General features: G+C 48.7%; 1 protein-coding gene across 1 annotated transcript in view; it reads left to right on the forward strand.

The window, feature by feature from the left end:
* Positions 1-19302, forward strand: part of LOC118228251 (neural-cadherin-like) — a 186992-nt gene that overhangs the window by 76376 nt on the left and 91314 nt on the right. The window contains exons 8-12 of the mRNA XM_035419621.1: positions 1652-1824; positions 10864-11032; positions 12547-12717; positions 14713-14885; positions 15839-16006. Coding sequence (XP_035275512.1) covers positions 1652-1824; positions 10864-11032; positions 12547-12717; positions 14713-14885; positions 15839-16006 — 854 coding nt within the window. The remainder of the gene's footprint in view (positions 1-1651; positions 1825-10863; positions 11033-12546; positions 12718-14712; positions 14886-15838; positions 16007-19302) is intronic.

Here is a 19302-nt window from a genome sequence, read left to right on the forward strand (position 1 = left end):
ACTGTAGCTCTGTGTTCCCCCCCCCCACTCCACCCCGGCCCCCGGGGGGTCGGCCGGGCCGCTGGACCCACCTTGGAAACGGAACCCGTGACAAGAGCCTGACTGACAGCTGACCTTAAATCCCTGCGCCCCACCGCCGGGCGTGTGTCTCTGTGCGTTTTCATTGGACGGGAATTGATTATGTTTCCGTCTGAACCCTCGGAGAGGACAGGCCGCGTGCAACAGGGCTCTGGCTTTGATTTTGGGGGGGGGGGGGGGGGGGGGGGTGGGGTGCCGGTGTGGGGGGGTGGGGAGGTGGGGGGCTTGAGGGGGGGGGGGGCGGTGACGAAGAGGCCGAGTCATACAGCTCTTGCAGCTTCATCTACCTCAAGGAGAGGAGAGGGAGGAGAAGGGAGGGGGGATGAGGGAGGGGTGGTGAGGGGGGGGGATGAAGGAGGGGGGGTTTGGGCTGTGAGGTTCGAGCGGCTCTCATCTCCGCGGCACACGGCGGTGCGACTTCACTTCGTGCTCCGCTATCTGAGAGCCTCACGTCCTTCAGATCTGCCCACGTACATCCCAGGTCCCCCACTTATCTGGGGAGAGGTGCGGGTGCGGGTGCGGGTGCGGGGTGGGGGGGGGGGTGCACGGAGCGTGTCCGCTAACCGCACGCCCAAAGCGAGAGGTACGTGACAGAATACAAAGAGCGGAATTAAACTGTAAAACAGAGCACGGGAGGGAAAAAAAGAAAAAAAAGAAAAAAAAAAGTTGCATCCAAGGCAACCGTCGCCAAGGGGACCGGGGCAGAAGTTACAGGAAGTTGAGGAGGAGGTGGGGAAGGAAGGCGATGCGGACGGTCTCGTCGGACTCATCCCTCAGTCTGTCTTTTCCTCTTTCAGAACCTCTCTCCTTCATTTCATCTTTCATTCTCTGTCATTCTGCATTGCTTTTCTCCCCCCATCCCCCCATCCCCCCCCCCATCCCTTCCGTCTCGCTGTCGGTTAATCTCTCTCTCTCTCTCTCCGTCTTTCATTTATTTGTCCTGCGCCCCTCTTTTATCTCCCCGTTCTCATATCACCGCGGCTGTGCCTATCAATTTCTCATGCCTCCATTACGGTGGCAAATAGGGTGTTTGGAATACCAAAGAATTTTGGACTTTACACACCGAGCGCAATCCCCGGTGTAAAATCAGCTGCAGTGGTGTTTATGTGAGTCCAGCATGGATGATATATATACTCCATTAGCGCTAAACTGCTCTCTCAGAGTTTACCTTACGCTGAAAACTGTGCTTTTGCACAGAAGTGGACAGAAAGCAAATAAAATCCAGCGCAGGTGTGCAGGTGTGTCCTTCCCCCGTGTCAAGGGCTTTTCCTTTATCAGCGTCTGGCTTTTCTGGAAATCCCAAAAAGCCGCCTTTTCAAACCCACGACTTACGCCCGCCATCCATTTCCCCAGCCACGTAATCCTGTTTCCTCCTATAACCCTTCTGATTTAATGTGGAGAGAAAAAAAAAAAAGAAGGCAGTGACTAATTTCAGAAATTAATACCCATAAGCCCCCCCTTGTTCTCTTTACCCGCTCTTGCCGCTCCCGCCCGCCACCGGGTCCCGATTCGTGACAAACGCAGAGCTGTGATTGGCTGTCGGCCGACTAACCGATGGGTTTTTTTTGCGCAGGTCTGATACGGCTGCGGTCCAGCCCCCCCCCCAGACTGCAGGGGCTGGAGTACGTCCTGAACGTCACGGCGACCGATGACAACGCCTCGGGCGGGCCACACCCGCTGTCCTCCGTCGCCCGGGTGATAGTTGGCGTGGACGACGTCAACAACAACAAGCCCGTGTTTGAGAAGGTGAGCTCTGGCTGTGCCCGTCTTCTCTCTCGCCATTCCCCTTCTTTCTTTCACTTTTTCAGCCCTGTGCACTTTTCAGAGCTCCCCTTTCTCTCTCCCTCTCCCTCTCTCATTTCCCACTGTCTGTTTGTCTGTCCATCTCTTCTTCCCCATGTTTCTTCCTTTTCCTCCGCCTCTACCCCCTCCATCTTTTTTCTTTCCTCCTGCTCCTCTCCACCCCCTCTCTCTTGCTCTCTTCTCTCTCCTCTCTTTTGCTTTCTCTCCTGATTGTCTCTCTCAATGGACAAGTGATCTGGTGACAGATCAAGTTTCTTTCCACTCTATCGAAGGGCTTTCAGGGAAGCTTTTGAAATTATTGCAGATTCAAGATATCCCTGTTTTTTTTGTTTGTTTTTTTTTTGTTTAGAAAGGACTCAGTAGGAAACAAGCTGGATTTGAATGAACTCCTCTGGCCTTTTAGATAACCGTTTTGTTGAAATGATTCTGCAAATCACGTGTCTTCTGGGGTCTTTGCTGCGCACACATTTCATTGCTTAACCCTTTCGGGGGGATGCGGTTGCCGGTAGAAACCGCATATTATTTTCTCTCTCTCTTATATTTGCATTTTTATTTGTAGCAGGACCTCTGGGACGTTCTGAAGTGGATTGTGAAAGAGGTACAAGGGGGTCCTCGCGATACGTGGCAGTTACGCTCCAAATAAAAACAGCAACAGTGGGAAACGGTGTACGGGGGGGGGGATTTTCTCCCGTAAGAATTAATTCCGATTAGAGGGGTTGCGTTCCAATGTGCGGTTTTACGTCCTCCAGGGGCGGATAACGAACCGTTTAAACGTACGCGTAATTATGCGGTAATCACTCTTAAATGCCGGATCGCCTCCTCTCGGGCACAGGCACGTGCTTAACACTTGATCCTCGTTTTTTTTCCCCGCTCGTCTCGCGGCGGTAATGAAGTCTTCGTGTTCGCGGGTTGTGCGCTTCTTCTCTCTCTCCCGTGTGCGCAGAAATAACTTTGACCGCAGGGTTCTTTTTTCCGGTGTTGTACTTCCCCGTGCGTACGGAACGTTTGGTGCCTGTTGCAGCAGCCGTTACACCCCCTTCTCTCTCTCTCTCTCTCTCCCTCGACTGACCCGACCTATCCCATTTTTAAGGCAACATCTGTCAATCACAGCGACAGAACTTTACAGAGATTCACAATAACCGTAACTTTTACGGTAAGCAGTGTACGGTTCAAGTACGGTACTGTATTACAAAACGAAGTTCTCACGTATGCTTGGAAAAGTAACCAGGAAAACCAATGGTGGGTGCGAGAGGGAGGTGCAGAGGCACCAAGTGTCATGGTATCGTGAGGTCACGCCGAGCCGGCCTTCCCTGGATGCGCCAAAAAAACAAACAAGACAAAAAAAAAACAATAGGATTACATGGTGAACACATTTTCCGTTGGGACAAAACTATGTAAGTGCGGGGAATTATTGGATTAGACATGAACAGAAAGCAGCCCACAGGTCGTAAGTGTGAAAAGGATAATGGGAGTCAGAGTGGAATCAGAGTGTAGCACACAGGAACTGACATTATCCTCGTATTTCCTGTGTCAAATTTTGAATGTGTACGTGGTGCTACTGCATCTGAAGTCCCCCTGCTGAAAATTCCATTTTAAACCAGCCTAAACTCGTCAAACTGGTTGGTTTAAGCTTTTTTTCTCAACACCTGGTTGGTCAACCAGCTGCTGAACAGCCAGTATCCTGTAGTCAGTTAGTCCACCAGTTTGACCACCAATGTACTCTGCAAGCTTAACCAGTTTTGACCAGCTATTTCCAGCTCGAGACCAGCGTTGACCAGCTGGAAGTGTGGAGAACATAGTGTAAACCAGATTCTAATCCCAGCCGGTTTTAGCTGGAACTTTCAGCATGGCCTGTATTTGAGGTGCATCATAATGCATCTCCCCTGAATCTTTGTCAATAGTGACACAAATACATACACACACGCACAGACAGACACACAGGCAAGCATACTCACACACACAGACACACAGGCAAGCACACACACACACACAGACAGACACACAGGCAAGCATACACACGCACAGACACACAGGCAAACATACACACGCACAGACAGACACACAGGCAAGCATACACACGCACAGACAGACACACAGCCAAGCATACACACGCACAGACAGACACACAGGCAAGCATACACACATGCACAGACACACAGGCAAGCATACACACATGCACAGACACACAGGCAAGCATACACACATGCACAGACACACAGGCAAGCATACACACACACACACAGACACACACACACAAGCACGCATGCATGCAAACACGCACAGACACACACAGACACGCATACACAATGGAACAAAAAAAAAAGAATTCATGTTGTCTATGCTCCCTTGTGCATTTTTATGAGATTAGGTCTACTTCCATGAATTTCTATGTCTTGGGGGTGCAGGGGCGCGGGGGGGGGGGGGGGTATGCAGAGCCGAGGCACATGGAGAGAGGAGGGAGAGAGAGAGAGAGAGAGAGAGAAAAGGAGGGAAGGAGGGAGAATAAGGACAGGAGGAGGGCGAATGAGGAGGGACTGTGACACACGGGCTCCATTAAGGGCTCGGCCCCTGATTGCACCGCCTCATCTTTCAGTTGGATCACGTCGGTCTGGCACTCGCACTCTTATCAGACCTCCCTCCTCCCTCCTCCCTCCTCCCTCCTCCCTCCTCCCTCCTCCGCCGCGGGACTGTTCAGCATCATCCGAGAGGACGACCGGGGGGAGAGAGAGAGAGAGAGATAAAGAGGGAGTAAGTGAGAGGATAGGGAGAGAGAGGGAGAGAGAGAGAGATAAAGAGGGAGTAAGTGAGAGGATAGGGAGAGAGAGGGAGAGAGAGAGAGATAAAGAGGGAGTCAGAGAGTGGAAAGAGAGAGAGGGAGAGAGAGATAAAGAGGGAGAAAGTGAGAGGAGAGAGGGAAAGAGAAGAGATAGAGAGAAGAAGAGAAAGAGAGATGGGGAGAAAGAGAGAGAGAGGGGAGAGGGACAGAAGAGAGAGGAAAGAGCAGAGGAGAGGAGAGTGAGAGAGACACAGAGACAGAGAGAGAGATAGAGACTGAGAGCGAGAGAGAGAGTGAGAGATAGAGACAGAGAGCGAGAGAGTGAGAGTAGTGTAGTCAATGTCTGAGCTGTATGCTGCAGGTTGTAATCACTGAACTGGAGACGGGTGCTGGGGCCGCCCCCCCGCCGCCTTGCAGCAGTCCCCTGCTCCCAGAATGCACTGCTCCCAGGTGCCTTGACAGCCCTGTTCAGTGCGCCAAATCCTGGAGCTGTGGGACTCCATGCTGCCCCTCCTGAGTCTGAAACATGGCCGCCTGCCCAGAGTCATCAACCCCCCCAGTAACTCCACCCCACTCCCCAACAAAAAAACTCCTCCCATTACACTAAGCTAGACTGGGACTCATTCAACTACTGATAATTGGAAAGAGGATTCACGTCCTACAGATTATTCGCCATCAAGGCTAAATATCAAAGAAAAGAGGTCTTATATAGTCATTTTATTTTATTTTCTGTCCAATTAAATATCCCTAGTTGGCTATTTCATTCCTTTCTGTACACAGAAAAGCAGGTTTCCACAGAGGGAGAGGAATGCTGATGTTTTTCTCACCTTTCAGTGTGAGGCCAGTGAGTGGGCGAGAGAGAGAACGAGAGTGAGAGAGAGAGAGAGAGAGAGAGAGAGAGAGGGAGGGAGAGACAAACACACAGTTATTATCTTGGCTGTTATTATTGTGTTGATATGTTATTATTGCTGTTTATGTGTATGTACATACATGTGTCTGTATGAGTATATGTATACACACAATCACATTATTCTGTTATTATTCCTTGTTTGTTATTGCATGTTTCACATGTTCCTTGCCATGCTTTGGCAATACAAATGGACATTTTTCATGCCAATGAAGCACTTTGAATTAACTTCATTAAATAAAAAGTGCTTTATTCAAGATTTGTGAGAGAGAGAGCAAGAGAGGGAGAGAGAGAGATTATGGAAGTTTTTTCAAGTTCGATCCACTGTATGTTCTACTATTTACTGTAGTATGTTTTCTAATTAATGTTTAACTTTTCAATGTTTAAACGCATGCTTTGGCAATATGTACATATATGTATGTATGTGTTACGTCATGCCAATAAAGCCATTTGAATTGAACTGAGAGAGAGAGAGAGAGAGGGAGGTTTTCTGCTCTTTACATCCATTGTGGAAGGGTCGATTCAAGGTTGCCTGAATTGTTAATCACAGCCCATTCTCAATGGAAAAAAAGATCATACACTGGGGTATAGTTATACTTGAGGCAACCCCCCCCCCCCCATCTTTCTTTCTCTTTTGATAACAATTCTCTTTTTTGATAACAAAGTTTCAATTCGTGTTTATAATGTTTTATTGACATGAAATGCAGAACTGTTAATATTGCTTAAAGCTATGGAGCAGAACGCGAGATAAGAAAGGTAAAATACCGCGCAATACGTTAAGATAGCTCCAAAAAACTCAATATTGCACGGGGAAAATATAACCCCGTTTATCTCCTTATCAGGCAACGTGCAATATGACCTGTTTGGCTGGCGCGTAAAGAGATCGCTCTGCATCAGGCTCGTAAAGGCAAACTGTGTATTTTATTAGCGCGACAAAGCATGTATTTTCTCCGTTAGTCAAATCTGGAATAATTGCTGCTCACAGAGATTTCCCAGCAAGCGGTCTCCTATCGGTACCGCAGTTGGCTACAGCTGTCGGCGCGGCAGCATTTTGAAAACTGGCTTTGCAACGGTCTGCTAGTTGCGTTATTTTTTAACTGCCCATTGTCATCGCGGATGCTTCCATAGTACGCTTCACCTTCACAGTCCGCAAGCCGACCGTTGTGGTGCCTTTTTGTAAATCGCTGGCGGACCCGACGGCTGTGGCGATATAGGGCTGCTAGTAGTAGGCCGTTGCGTGCTCGCTGGCTAAGGTGGGTAACAGTCCTACGGATTGGTCACGGTAATTTTTGGTTTGCAGCAGTCATTCGTACTGTTATTAGTCTTGCTGTTGTTAAAAGGTTTTGCACATGCTAAAGGCGTTAGTAAATCAGCCCCTGATGTGCTCTGCTGTTTATATTTCTAACAGTCACCATCGCCGTCCTCCTGCTTGTGCTAGCAGGCTACTGATGGCCTCGCAGCAGTCAAATGTGTTCTGTGCTCGTGTGAATTTGGCTCTGATTCGGGTGCATCACTAGTGCCACGCTATTTTATTTTAGCGTAATTGCATTTGCGCGACGTTGGTATGAGGCGGGTTAATGCAGTGAGACGCCCGACCCGGTTGTCTTAGTGAACTGCTTTCATTGCATTGCTGTGCCTGGTGCTGATAGGATTGTGGGTGTCTCGCTCTGCTTGATGCGTTCTAAATTTAACCCGCCCTTTGATGAGTTTTGACTAACAAAGGATATTGGCCTAAGTCCTCCATGCATTCACCGTTTCAGAGTTTCCCTTTGTTCTAGTAGCATCATTTGCCAAAATTGTATGGGGCCGTTGTCCCATTTAGAAAAATCTAACTCACACCTGGAAGGACCCAATTCTTCACTGTCATATAGGGCAATTCATTGAACATCACAAAAAACAAAAATTAATGAAAAATTTTTTCAGATTTTTTTTTTGTGTCTGACTTCTCATTGTGAGTTTTCTGTGTGGCTTTTTTTTGTGTCGGCTAAAATGCCCTGTGAGTTCTCTCTTTTCTCGAGTTCTTCTGTTCTTTCGAAATCGTAGAATTTTCTTTCTGCTCATGTCAAAATCGAAACCTTGACACTAACCAGTCTGGCAGATGAAAGGATCGCTTTGTTATTTCTTCTCGAAATCGTCAGACCGTACACACCGGCCATACCTCTCGGCTCTGCTACCCCAGGGCACCTTGCCCCACCTCTCATACGCTACATGACCAAAAGTATCTGGACACCCCTCAGCCTGGGGCTGTTTTTCATGGTTTGGGCTCGGCGTCTTGGTTCCAGTGAAGGCAAATCTTAACACTACAGCATGCGATCACATTCTAGGCGATTCTGTGCTTCCCCAACGGATTGGGGGAGGCCCTTTCCTGTTTCAGCATGACAGTGCCCCCGGGCACACAGCAAGGTCCATATAGAAATTGTTTTGTCGAGAACAGTGTGGAAGAACTCGACTGACCTGCACCGAGCCCTGACCTCAATCCCATGCAACACCTTTGGGATCAATTGTAAAGCCAACTGCGAGCCAGGCCTAATCGCCCAACGTCACTAATGCTCTTCCGCCTGAATGGAGGCAAATCCCTACAGCAGTGCTCCAACATCTAGCATAAAGCCTTCCCAGAAGAGCGGAAGTTATCTATAGCGGCAAAGTGTGGATGAACTCCATATTAATGCCGTAATTTTGGATGAAATGTTGGATGTCAGGTCAGGTGTGCACTTCTAGGTCTCCTGTCTGTATTTCCCCCCCCCCCCCCCCCCCCCCCACTGTGGTCGGGACAGCAGAAACCCCACCCACGTTCTGAGGCGTACTGAAGTCCCACCTCTTCAGATTGTACTGTGTACAGTCTGTACCGACTCTCCTGGCACTCACAATCCTATCCTCTTTCTTTCTTTTTTGGATTTTTCCTTTTGTTCAGTTAGGCTAACTTTACGCAAATTTATCATGACGTTCTGTACACTCTTAGTGGTACATTTGTATTCCTGAGAACATTTAGCTATGTTAACTTGCATGTTCTCCACTTTTGAGAGGCACTCTAGAAAAAAATCATCTGCTAAGTGCCTATAACGTAATGTCATGTCATGTATTAAGAGCGTCTGCTAAGTGACTGTAATGCAGTGTAATGTATGTATTCTCAGAATGGTTGAATGCTGCAGTGTGTGTATTGTGCTTATTTCTGAATGTAGTGTGAAGCTTTTGTTTCTTTTGTTTTTCTGAGAACTTTTGTTTTTCATATATCATTTGGCCGTTTCTCTTTATTTCCTGGGGAAAAAAGCCTGTGTGAAAAAGCACAAAGCAAAATATAAGAGGATTTTATTTCTTCCCCCCCCACCCCCCCACCCCCCCCCCCCCCGTCTACTAACTGTCAACAAAACTGTGCTCACAGCGACACGCTTCTCCTCTCCTCTCCCAAGAGGAAATCCAGCCTCTCTGAGAGCTTCTTCTGCAGCTCTCCAGAGCCGAGTGCTGGCCCGGCCTGGCTGCTAAATCGCGCGCGTGTGCGGGCGGGAACCCTACAAGTAGTACTCTGTCTCCACCCGAGAAAGAGAGGAAGCGCCGTCTGGTCCCGCTGACCGGCTACTCCATCTCGTCCCGCTAACTGCCACCGCCATCTCATCCTGCTAACCGGCTACGTCATCCTGTCCTGCTTACAGGCTCCACCATCTTGTCCTGCTAACCGGCTACGTCATCCTGTCCTGCTTACAGGCTCCACCATCTTGTCCTGCTAACCGGCTACGTCATCCTGTCCTGCTAACCCGGCTCCGCCATCTTGTCCTGCTAACCCGGCTGCGCTATCTTGTCCCCCTAACCCGGCTCCGCCATCTTGTCCTGCTAACCCGGCTCCGCCATCTTGTCCTGCTAACCCGGCTGCGCCATCTTGTCCTGCTAACCCGGCTCCGCCATCTTGTCCTGCTAACCCGGCTGCGCTATCTTGTCCCCCTAACCCGGCTCCGCCATCATCTCCCGCTACCCGGCTCCAACATCCCGTCCTGCTAACCCGGCTGCGCTATCTTGTCCCCCTAACCCGGCTCCGCCATCTTGTCCTGCTAACCCGGCTCCGCCATCTTGTCCTGCTAACCCGGCTGCGCTATCTTGTCCCCCTAACCCGGCTCCGCCATCATCTCCCGCTACCCGGCTCCAACATCCCGTCCTGCTAACCCGGCTCCGCCATCTTGTCCTGCTAACCCGGCTCCGCCATTTTGTCCTGCTAACCCGGCTCCGCCATCTTGTCCCCCTAACCCGGCTCCGCCATCATCTCCCGCTACCCGGCTCCAACATCCCGTCCTGCTAACCCGGCTCCGCCATCTTGTCCTGCTAACCCGGCTCCGCCATTTTGTCCTGCTAACCCGGCTCCGCCATCTTGTCCCCCTAACCGGCTGCATCATCCTGTCGCGATAACTGGCTCCAACATCTCCTCCCGCTAACCGGCTCCAACATCTCCTCCCGCTAACCGGCTACATCATCCCGTCCCGCTAACCGGCTACACCCTTATCCGCCGTTCAGCGTCGGGCTGCGATCGCTGAGTCTGTAATTAGGCCCTCGTTAGACGGTTTAGCGTGATGTCACACTCATCAGAATAGCGTTTCCTTGTGTTTGTCTGTTTCCTGTGTAAAACAACTCTTTTGTTTGTGTTTTGTAATCTGTTTAACTGATGTGTACTGCTTGTACTGAGGCAGCATATTTGTTTGCGGGTGTAACTGACCGGGGTGAGACTTTTTGTGGGGATATTTATGGTATTGTAGGGCTTTTGCAATCACAGGAACGGGGTAGAATTGTATTCAGTGGATGCAGAACTTTATCACCACCCTTTTGTTTGCCTGATAAAAATGGGTGCAGACATACAGTAATTCTACTACTGTAATTCTGTCGTGCATGCATTACTATTATTTTTATTGGATTTTTCTCCCATTAGTAAATGTCTGTCTATGAAATGACTCCATCCTAACTGCAATAGAGGGCAATTATAAATTACTTTAAAACATTTTTTTAATGGTAATTGTACAGTTTAGGTGGATATGAGAATTGACATTCTCATCTCCCATATTGCATCTCACATCTCTCTCTCTCTCTCCCTCAACCCTCTCTCACTCGCTGTCGGTCTCTCTCTCCTGTTCAAGATTCAATTCCAATTAAAATTCAAATGAGTCTAGTCTCTCAAACTCTGTCTTTTTCCAAACTTCTGGTTTCTTGTCTCTTTTGCAAGTTGAAACTCAGCACTTTCTCTCTGCCCTTTGTGTGTCTCTCTCTCCCTCTCTCTCTCTCCCTCTCTCTCTCTCTCTCTCTCTCCCTCCCTCCCTCCGCTCAGTGCCAGGAGTACAGGGAGAGGTCCTCTGTGCTGGAGAACCAGCCCCCGGGGACCTCTGTCCTGCAGGTGCACGCCGTGGACGCGGACGCGGGAGCCAATGGGAAGGTGACGTACGGCTTCATGCACAAGGACAGCGCCGTCCCTGCCTTCAGCATCCACCCGGAGACAGGTACGCGGCCGAGCGCGCGCGCGCGCACCGCCATGCAGTAGGGGGCGCTAGCGTACTCACGCAGAGTAGCAGTATGGATCAGTGGTCAGAGCAGCAGTGTGGATCAGTGGTCAGAGCAGCAGTGTGGAGTAGTGGTCAGAGCAGCTGTGTGGAGCAGTGGTCAGAGCAGCTGTGTGGAGTAGTGGTCAGAGCAGCAGTGTGGAGCAGTGGTCAGAGCAGCAGTGTGGATCAGTGGTCAGAGCAGCAGTGTGGAGTAGTGGTCAGAGCAGCAGTGTGGAGCAGTGGTCTGTGCAGCACTGTGGAGCAGTGGTCAGAGCAGCAGTGTAGAGCAGAGCAGCAGCGTGGAGCAGTGGTCAGAGCAGCAGTGTGGAGCAGTACTTCAAAGAACAGTGCATGTTCATAAATGTGTAATGTGGTCAGAAAGTGCAGAGTGCAAGATGCCTTTGTTGTCTGGTAATTGGATAAACAATGCAGCAAACCCCCCGTGCGTACACAGTTCTTCATTACGCAGTGCCGAATGGGTTAATATATTTTTTTTTGCTGTGCCGCTCCTGCTCTTAGAATTCAGACCTTGATGCATTTCAAGTGTTCCAAATTTCAATCCAATTTTCTGTAATCACATCCTTTCAAAATGTGTCACTGCTGAAAAGAGAGGTTCAAAAGAGGAGGGATTTAATAGAATTTCGCCGGAGCACCCTTTCAAGGGAGAACGCCGCTCCCCGCGCTTTTGCAGAAACACCTTTAAGAATTTCTAAAAAACCCGTCTCGTTCGAAAAGACCGCAGAAAAAAAAAAGAATTTGTGTCAGGTGTGCATAAGAGAATTGTGTCCATGTAGGCTTCTGTGGAACACTTCTTCCTGAAAGACATCGATGTGATGCTGGTGCATTGTTGTGCGGAATGGCAGGGTTGAATCATTGTCATTGTATTGTGGCTTCCGATGCCGTGGAAGGCTAAATTCTTGCTGAAGGACGGTGCTGTCTGGTTCACACGCACTAATATTTATGCCAAGGATATTTATTCATATGACTTATTTATTTAATTTAACGGTTAACAAATCCAGGTGAAACCCATTGAGAAGAAAGTGTCTTTCTTCCTTGGGTGACTGGAGCCAAAACAATGAATATTGGACATTTATGTAAACAGTAAAGTTCCTTTCCATTCTGTTGGGATAGAGTAGAACTAAATGATGTGCTATTCTATTCTATTCTATTCTATTCTATTCTCTCTACAGGTGTGTATTGTATTCTAGTTTATTGAACACTGAATATTTCTCTGTGTGCACTACATCAAAACAAATCGTGAACCGGTGTCCTAGTGGAGAGTGTTTTTTGGGACACTTATAGGTGAAAATTTAAGCTGCCAATTGGGCCAATCAGAGACGTGGAAGCTGCTCGATAACAGAAATGTTGGAAGCGGGTCCCCTCGGATCGGAGTTCGTGCTTTGAACCTGAGGTGCACTTCCCGATGTCGGCGTTCCCCGGGACACTGACGTTCCGAAATCTGGCTCTTCCAGGCGTGATCGTCACGGCCAGGAAGTTCGACCGCGAGAGACAGCGGGAGTACGCCGTCACGGTAACGGCCACGGACCAGGCCGCCGAGCCGCTGATCGGGATTTGCCAGATCAACATTCTGATCCTGGACGAGAACGACAACGACCCGAAATTTGAGAACCTGCGTTACGAGTGTAAGTATCAGTCAGTCACCATCCATCCATCCATCCATTATCTATATCCGCTTATCCTGTGCAGGGTCACCATCCATCCATCCATCCATTATCTATACCCGCTTATCCTGGGCAGGCCCACCATCCATCCATCCATTATCTATACCCACTTATCCTGGGCAGGCCCACCATCCATCCATCCATTATCTATACCCGCTTATCCTGGGCAGGGCCACCATCCATCCATCCATTATCTATATCCGCTTATCCTGGGCAGGGTCACCATCCATCCATCCATTATCTATACCCACTTATCCTGGGCAGGCCCACCATCCATCCATCCATTATCTATATCTGCTTATCCTGGGCAGGGTCACCATCCATCCATCCATTATCTATATCTGCTTATCCTGGGCAGGGTCACCATCCATCCATCCATTATCTATACCCACTTATCCTGGGCAGGCCCACCATCTATCCATCCATTATCTATACCCACTTATCCTGGGCAGGGCCACCATCCATCCATCCATTATCTATACCCGCTTATCCTGTGCAGGGTCACCATCCGTCCATCCATTATCTTATACCCGCTTATCCTAGGCAGAGTCACCATCCATCCATCCATCCATTATCTGTACCCGCTTATCCTGGGCAGTCACCATCCATTCATCCATTATCTATACCCGCTTATCCTGGGCAGGGTCACCTTCCATTTTGTATTAATTAGACACAATGTCTCTATAGTTATATTGTAATTGTATCTACAGCTGTAGGTACAGTGTAAGTATTGTAAACGTAAATGCGGGTGCGTTTTTACTTAACATTACAATCGCTTAGTCTTATTGAGAGAGACATACAGAAGCAGCAAGCATCAGTGTTATTCTCAGGAATACAAAAGTGCTATATCACCAAAGAAGGCCCAGAAAGCCCATTTACAATCGATACGTGTAATGTTAACCTAATAAAACAACAGTTTGTATAACAACAAAAGAGCATACCACTAGAGAGAGAACCTATTATTACACAGCTACACCTATAACTTTATCTGAGAAGGAAATCGAGAGAGGGAAATGACATATGGGGGGTGGGGGGGGGGGAGCCATTGTGCAGTCTGAAGAGGTGAGCCTTGAGTCTGCATCAGAAGATGGGCAGGGTTTATGCTGTTCTGACTGCAGTGGGAAGATGGGCAGGGTTTCTGCTGTTCTGACTGCAGTGGGAAGATGAGCAGGGTTTCTGCTGTTCTGACTGCAGTGGGGAAGATGGGCAGGGTTTCTGCTGTTCTGACCGCAATCAAAGGTCATTCCAGGGGACCAGAACAGATAAAAGATGTGACCTGGAAGTGCAGACGCATGACCTGGAAGTGCGGACACATGACCTGGAAGTATAAACCTGGAAATGAAGGGCACCCAGGGGGCAGCAGAACAGAGAGGAATAGCAAAGTGATCCTTTTATCTGCCTTTCATATCTGATCCTTTCATAGGTTAACGTCAATGATTTGAATTTTAATGCAAGCAGAAAGAAAATTCTATGGTTTTGAAATAACTGAGGGCTGAAACTCACAGGGAATTTTAAGCAATCAAAACACCGTACTGAAAATCACAAGGAGAATTCAGAAGAAGGAAAAAAAAAAAAATCTGAAAATTGTTTGACTCAATTAATAAATCAGTCACGGTTTCCGAGCAGAGAACTCTGTTGGTGCCGGGCTCTAATACACTCTCAGAAATAAAGTTACAGCGGAGGTACATTTTGTTCTTTAAGTAACAAATTTCCCACATGAACCCTGAAAGGAACAATAATGTTCTTTGCATACCTTTTTTACAAACCAAAAAGGCACAATTGAATGATTAAATCCATGGTTGGGGTTTCAATTTTATGTAGTGTTTATTAGTTTTTGGGGCAGTTTCTCGTAGCCTTTTTTCTGAGAGTTGTGCTCTAGTGTGTAGGGAGCATGTGTGGAGCTAGCCTGTGTGAACACAACGTTAATTCCACGCGTTGCGTTGGGGGGGGGCGCAGACTTCCTGCGGGAGGACACCATGATCGGCACCAGCTTCCTGCGGGTGGCGGCGCACGACGACGACTACAGCACCAACGCCGCCATCGCCTACTCCATGTCCGCGGAGCAGCCCGAGTACCTGAGGGTCAACCCCGTCACGGGCTGGGTCTACGTCAACCAGCCCATCTCCCAGGTGAGGCGCGCTCCCTGCTGCGAGGCCCGGGCCACATTCTGCGTCACTGAGCCAAAAAAAAAACACGTCTGGGAGACGGAGGAGTACCCGCCGTACGTGATCAGCTTGTGTAGGTCTGCGTCAGGGCTGCCCAACCCTGTTCCTGGAGATCTACCGTCCTGTGAGGTTTTGCTTTCGACCCTAATTTGGCACGCCTGATTCTACTCGTTTGCAGCGAGAACGAGATCTCTAGCTGTGTGAATGAGGTGGGCTTCGTTAGGGTTGGGGTGGAATGCCTGCAGGATGGAAAGTCACTAGGAGTGGGGTTGGGCAGCCCTGGTCTACATTAATCCACGCATTTCACAGGAAAGAGACTGAAGACACGCCCATGTGCCCATCCCCATTTTAAAGCTGCTGTATGCCAGGTGTGATATAATATAATTTCATGACTTAGTTTTATACATTGGTCTCACGCCTGGTCTTGTTCTCGTAATAAATCAGGACATAGTCAAATCTATGCAGGGTCATGCATCCATTTGATTTAGGTTGAGTAGGCTCAATAATGTCATCAAGACTAGTATTAGGTACTGTGTAATTGTGATTATAGACAATTTTGGGTACACTTCAGCATTACAGTGGTATTATTTTTAAAACATTAATGAAAGCTGCTACAATCCTGCTATTTATCTACAATGATTTTAACAAACGGTCTGATATTGTGCTGGGCTACTATGAATTGAATAGTACTGTGCTTTGTTTGATTGAATCTAGGTCACAGCGTGGTGTGGGGGGGGTCGGGGGGGGAGTGGTCCGGGGGTGGGATGGTGCTTACTATGAGAAGGACTAATCAGAGCTGTGACTCAAGATACCAGGGAAGCTGGTTGCTATGGCCTCAGAGGTCCTACCAACTCCATGACAACAGTGTTGCTCGAGCAACAGCGGGCCTCAGCATGGCTGGCTCTGACTCCTTCCAGAGGTCCCACATCACCAGGGAGATTGTTGCCACGGACGGGGGGAACCGCAGCAGCTCGGTGGAGCTGTCCGTCACCATCACCAACGTGAAGAACCAGCCGCCGCAGTGGGAGCGGGACAGCTACGACGTGGTCATTCCAGAGAACACCATGAGGGACACGCCCATCGTGGTGCGTATTGGGGGTGGTGGGGGGGGGGGGGGGCGTGTGAGGGGGTGTGTTTTGGGGGGTGGGGCTTTCATGACAGCCGCTCGGCACACCTCCCATTCCCATGGTTCCTCCCCAGCCCATTCCGTATCTGTGTGGATCTCTCAAATTCAGTATTTCAACCAACCGGACATATGCAATCATTACTCCAGGCTATGTAAGACTTTTTTTTTTTTTTTTTACGTTTTGGAAAGTAACTTGTCATAAGTCCTCCTGGTGGCTATCACATAGGCCTTTTGGCAGAGGTGGGGAGAATCCAGTTTCATAAAGTAAGAAGTCCGTGCCAGTATTTACGTCCAATCACCTGGATTTGCTAATTAGCGCAGTTCTTCAGCAGGGCGGCGGAGCTAATTAGTGGAATCAGCGGTGTTTTATGGCTGGAAGAAACGCACGGCAGACATTTTACTTTCTGACCCCTGGACTTTCCACCTCTGGCGTTCGGCAATTAGAGAGATTTGTTTTATTTCCCACAATGCAGTGCCTTAAGGGCGTTCAATCACCCAAATCCCTCAGCATCCTACTGCACTCGGACCAGCACCTGTCTACTGGGCCAAAGGTTTCCATAACAAAACAGGGAGGGGACGATGAGGGTAAGGTAAAGGGATGTTCGGAAAGGACCTGGGGTTCCCCCAGTCGTGGTGCACGTGGTGCTGGGGGCGGAGCTGACGTATGGTCACGCCCACCTGCTGGGGGCGGAGCTGATGTATGGGCACGCCCACGTGCTGGGGGCGGAGCTGGCAAATGGTCACGCCTACATGCTGGGGGCGGAGCTGACGAATGGACAAGCCCACATGCTGGGGGCGGGGCTGGTGTATGGTCACGCCCACATGCTGGGGGCGGAGCTGATGCAGGGTCCTCCTCCTTGCTTGCACAGTAATTATCACACTGATTGCATGCGGGTTTAAAAAAAAAAAAAAGTTTCTGCATGATTGATGTTTCTCAAGCTGGTCTACGTTTGTCTTGTGTACCTTGGGGTGTTGCTTCTGTCAGATTCTTCAGGGCTGTGCGTGTCTTGCAGAACATCCCAAAATGGATTTATATCTTTTTTTTTTTTTTTTTTTTTCATTGAGGTTGTGATCAGATGCTGGAAGGATTACTTTTAACGCAAATGAGATTTGAATTCGAATTCGTCGCTGCGCCCGGATTAAAAAGTTCGACTTGCTCAGTTCAAACGTAGCCTGTTCTTACAGCCAGTGTTGTCTGCGGAATCTTCCAGCTCCACCAGAGGAGTCTGTCCAAGTTGAAAATGGATTGTGTGGTTTACTGTAGGGACTCTCACCAGGTTGAAAATGGGTTATGTGTTTTTCGCTGGTAGCGGAACAATGTTTTTTCTCTCTCTCTCTCTCTCTCTCTCTGCTCTGTCTATGATATCTGAGCAGTAGCTGGCTGAGAGAAAAATGTAATTAAATTTTCAACTTTGACAGCGAAGACGTGTTTCTCCCGCCGACGTCCTCAATTACAGGACCCAGCGTGGGTCTCCCCGGGGAACCGACTTAGCGCATTAGCAGGAGGAGTGGATACGTTTCGCACTCAAGGCCCTGAAAAAAAAGAAATTGCAGAATATTATGTCCTCTCCTGGACTTCAGTGCACTCCGCCGGGCCGCCGCGAGTTTGCTCTTTAGTTGTTATCCTGAGCGCGTTATGATGGCTAGTTTGTGCGCTGCTCCAGGGATTAATAACCCGCACGGTCCCACTGCTGACACCACCGCCGCCGCCGCCGCTGCTGTTATTGAGGGTGTGTGTGTGTGTGTGTGTGTGTGTGCGTGTGTGCATGCGTGTGTGTGTGTGTGTGTGTGCGTGCGTGTGTGTGTGTGCGCGTGAGCGCGTGTGTGCGCGTGTGTGTGTGTGCGCGTGTGCGTGCGTGAGTGTGTGTGTGCGTGCGTGTGTGTGTGTGCGTGCGTGTGTGCAAATAATTTTTTATTGATTCCATGCCATGTGTTAGAGACTTATCAATCACCAGTGAACCCCAGTAGAGTGGTACTCTAGGTCTGTTTTGGTAGAGGGGGGGGTTGGGTGTGTGGCCACTCCCTCTTGCCCCTCCCTCACCATTCCGTTTGAAAAAAAAAAAAACTGTAACTCCCAGCATCGGAGTTCCTGGAGAGTTCTGCATTACACCTGGATTATTTAAGATGTTTATTTATTCTTTTTTTTAAGTTTAATGAACAAATTGAACTTTAATTTGTGGAAAGTGCTCCTAGTCTTTATAAAGCCATCAGGGTTATGTTAAAATGGGTGTGTGGGCCAGGGGAGGGTGGGATGGGGGGGGGGGGGGGGGTCAAATTAATGTTATACCTAAGGGGGAATAAAGGTAATGGGGCTTGTTAATTGATCGGAAAATTGATTTTTTTTTTAAGTGAGGTGCAGAGGAGCAATGTGGTTTGGGCCTAATTGATCTGGAGTGTGTGGTGTGTACGTTTCTCCCCCCCAAACGTGCATTAAAATGGTGTTGGAGGCCACTGAATGCTCACAGAATGGTGAGACGTGGTCCTTGGTAAACTGGGCCCATAAACGAGGGTTAACCCTAGAATAATAACCGCATTAAGTGGCCATAAATACCTGTGTACATTACGTTTACATTACATTGCACTTATTTAGCAGACGCTTTTATCCAAAGCGATGTACAAAAGTGCACATCATGGTCATTGGAACAACTACAAAACACAGGTTCAGTAAGGTACGGTACTCGTTTCATACAGCTATTTCTAGCCAAGAACACAGTTCAGTTCACGCAGTGAACACTATTCTGACCTGTGCAGGTGCATTGTAACTGCAGATGTATGTTCTGGTGTAGCAACTGGTTTTCATTTACATGGTTACATTGCACTTCCAGTTTGTATTATCTGTATTTCATTTCGGTTTTAATGTTGAACGTTAACACTGTGTTCTCTTTTCACCCCGTGTGATCATGGGTAAACGGAAAACGCATTTTCTGGCTATTTTAACCGTGCTGATAATGTTGCATATTCTGCAGCAGCTTATTGCACTAGTAATGCAGCTGTAAACATGTCTCGCCTTCGTAAGTGCAGTGTAACAGTGTTTCCGTACTCTCGCCATTGTTTAAGTGTAGTTAGACGGCTATTAGGAGCACTTAATGTAAAGGGGGATGCGATGTTCCGATTCTTAAGATGAAAAAAGTATTTTCTGCATTCTCACGGGGTCCAGTGTTGGCAGATCAGTGTGTAAATGGCCTTTGCATGTTTTAAACTACTTTCTGTTCCCTCATATTGATTTTTCCCCTATTGGGGATCGCATGGGAGGCC

This window comes from Anguilla anguilla, chromosome 5 (genome assembly GCF_013347855.1).
Source record: "Anguilla anguilla isolate fAngAng1 chromosome 5, fAngAng1.pri, whole genome shotgun sequence".
NCBI lineage: Eukaryota > Metazoa > Chordata > Actinopteri > Anguilliformes > Anguillidae > Anguilla > Anguilla anguilla.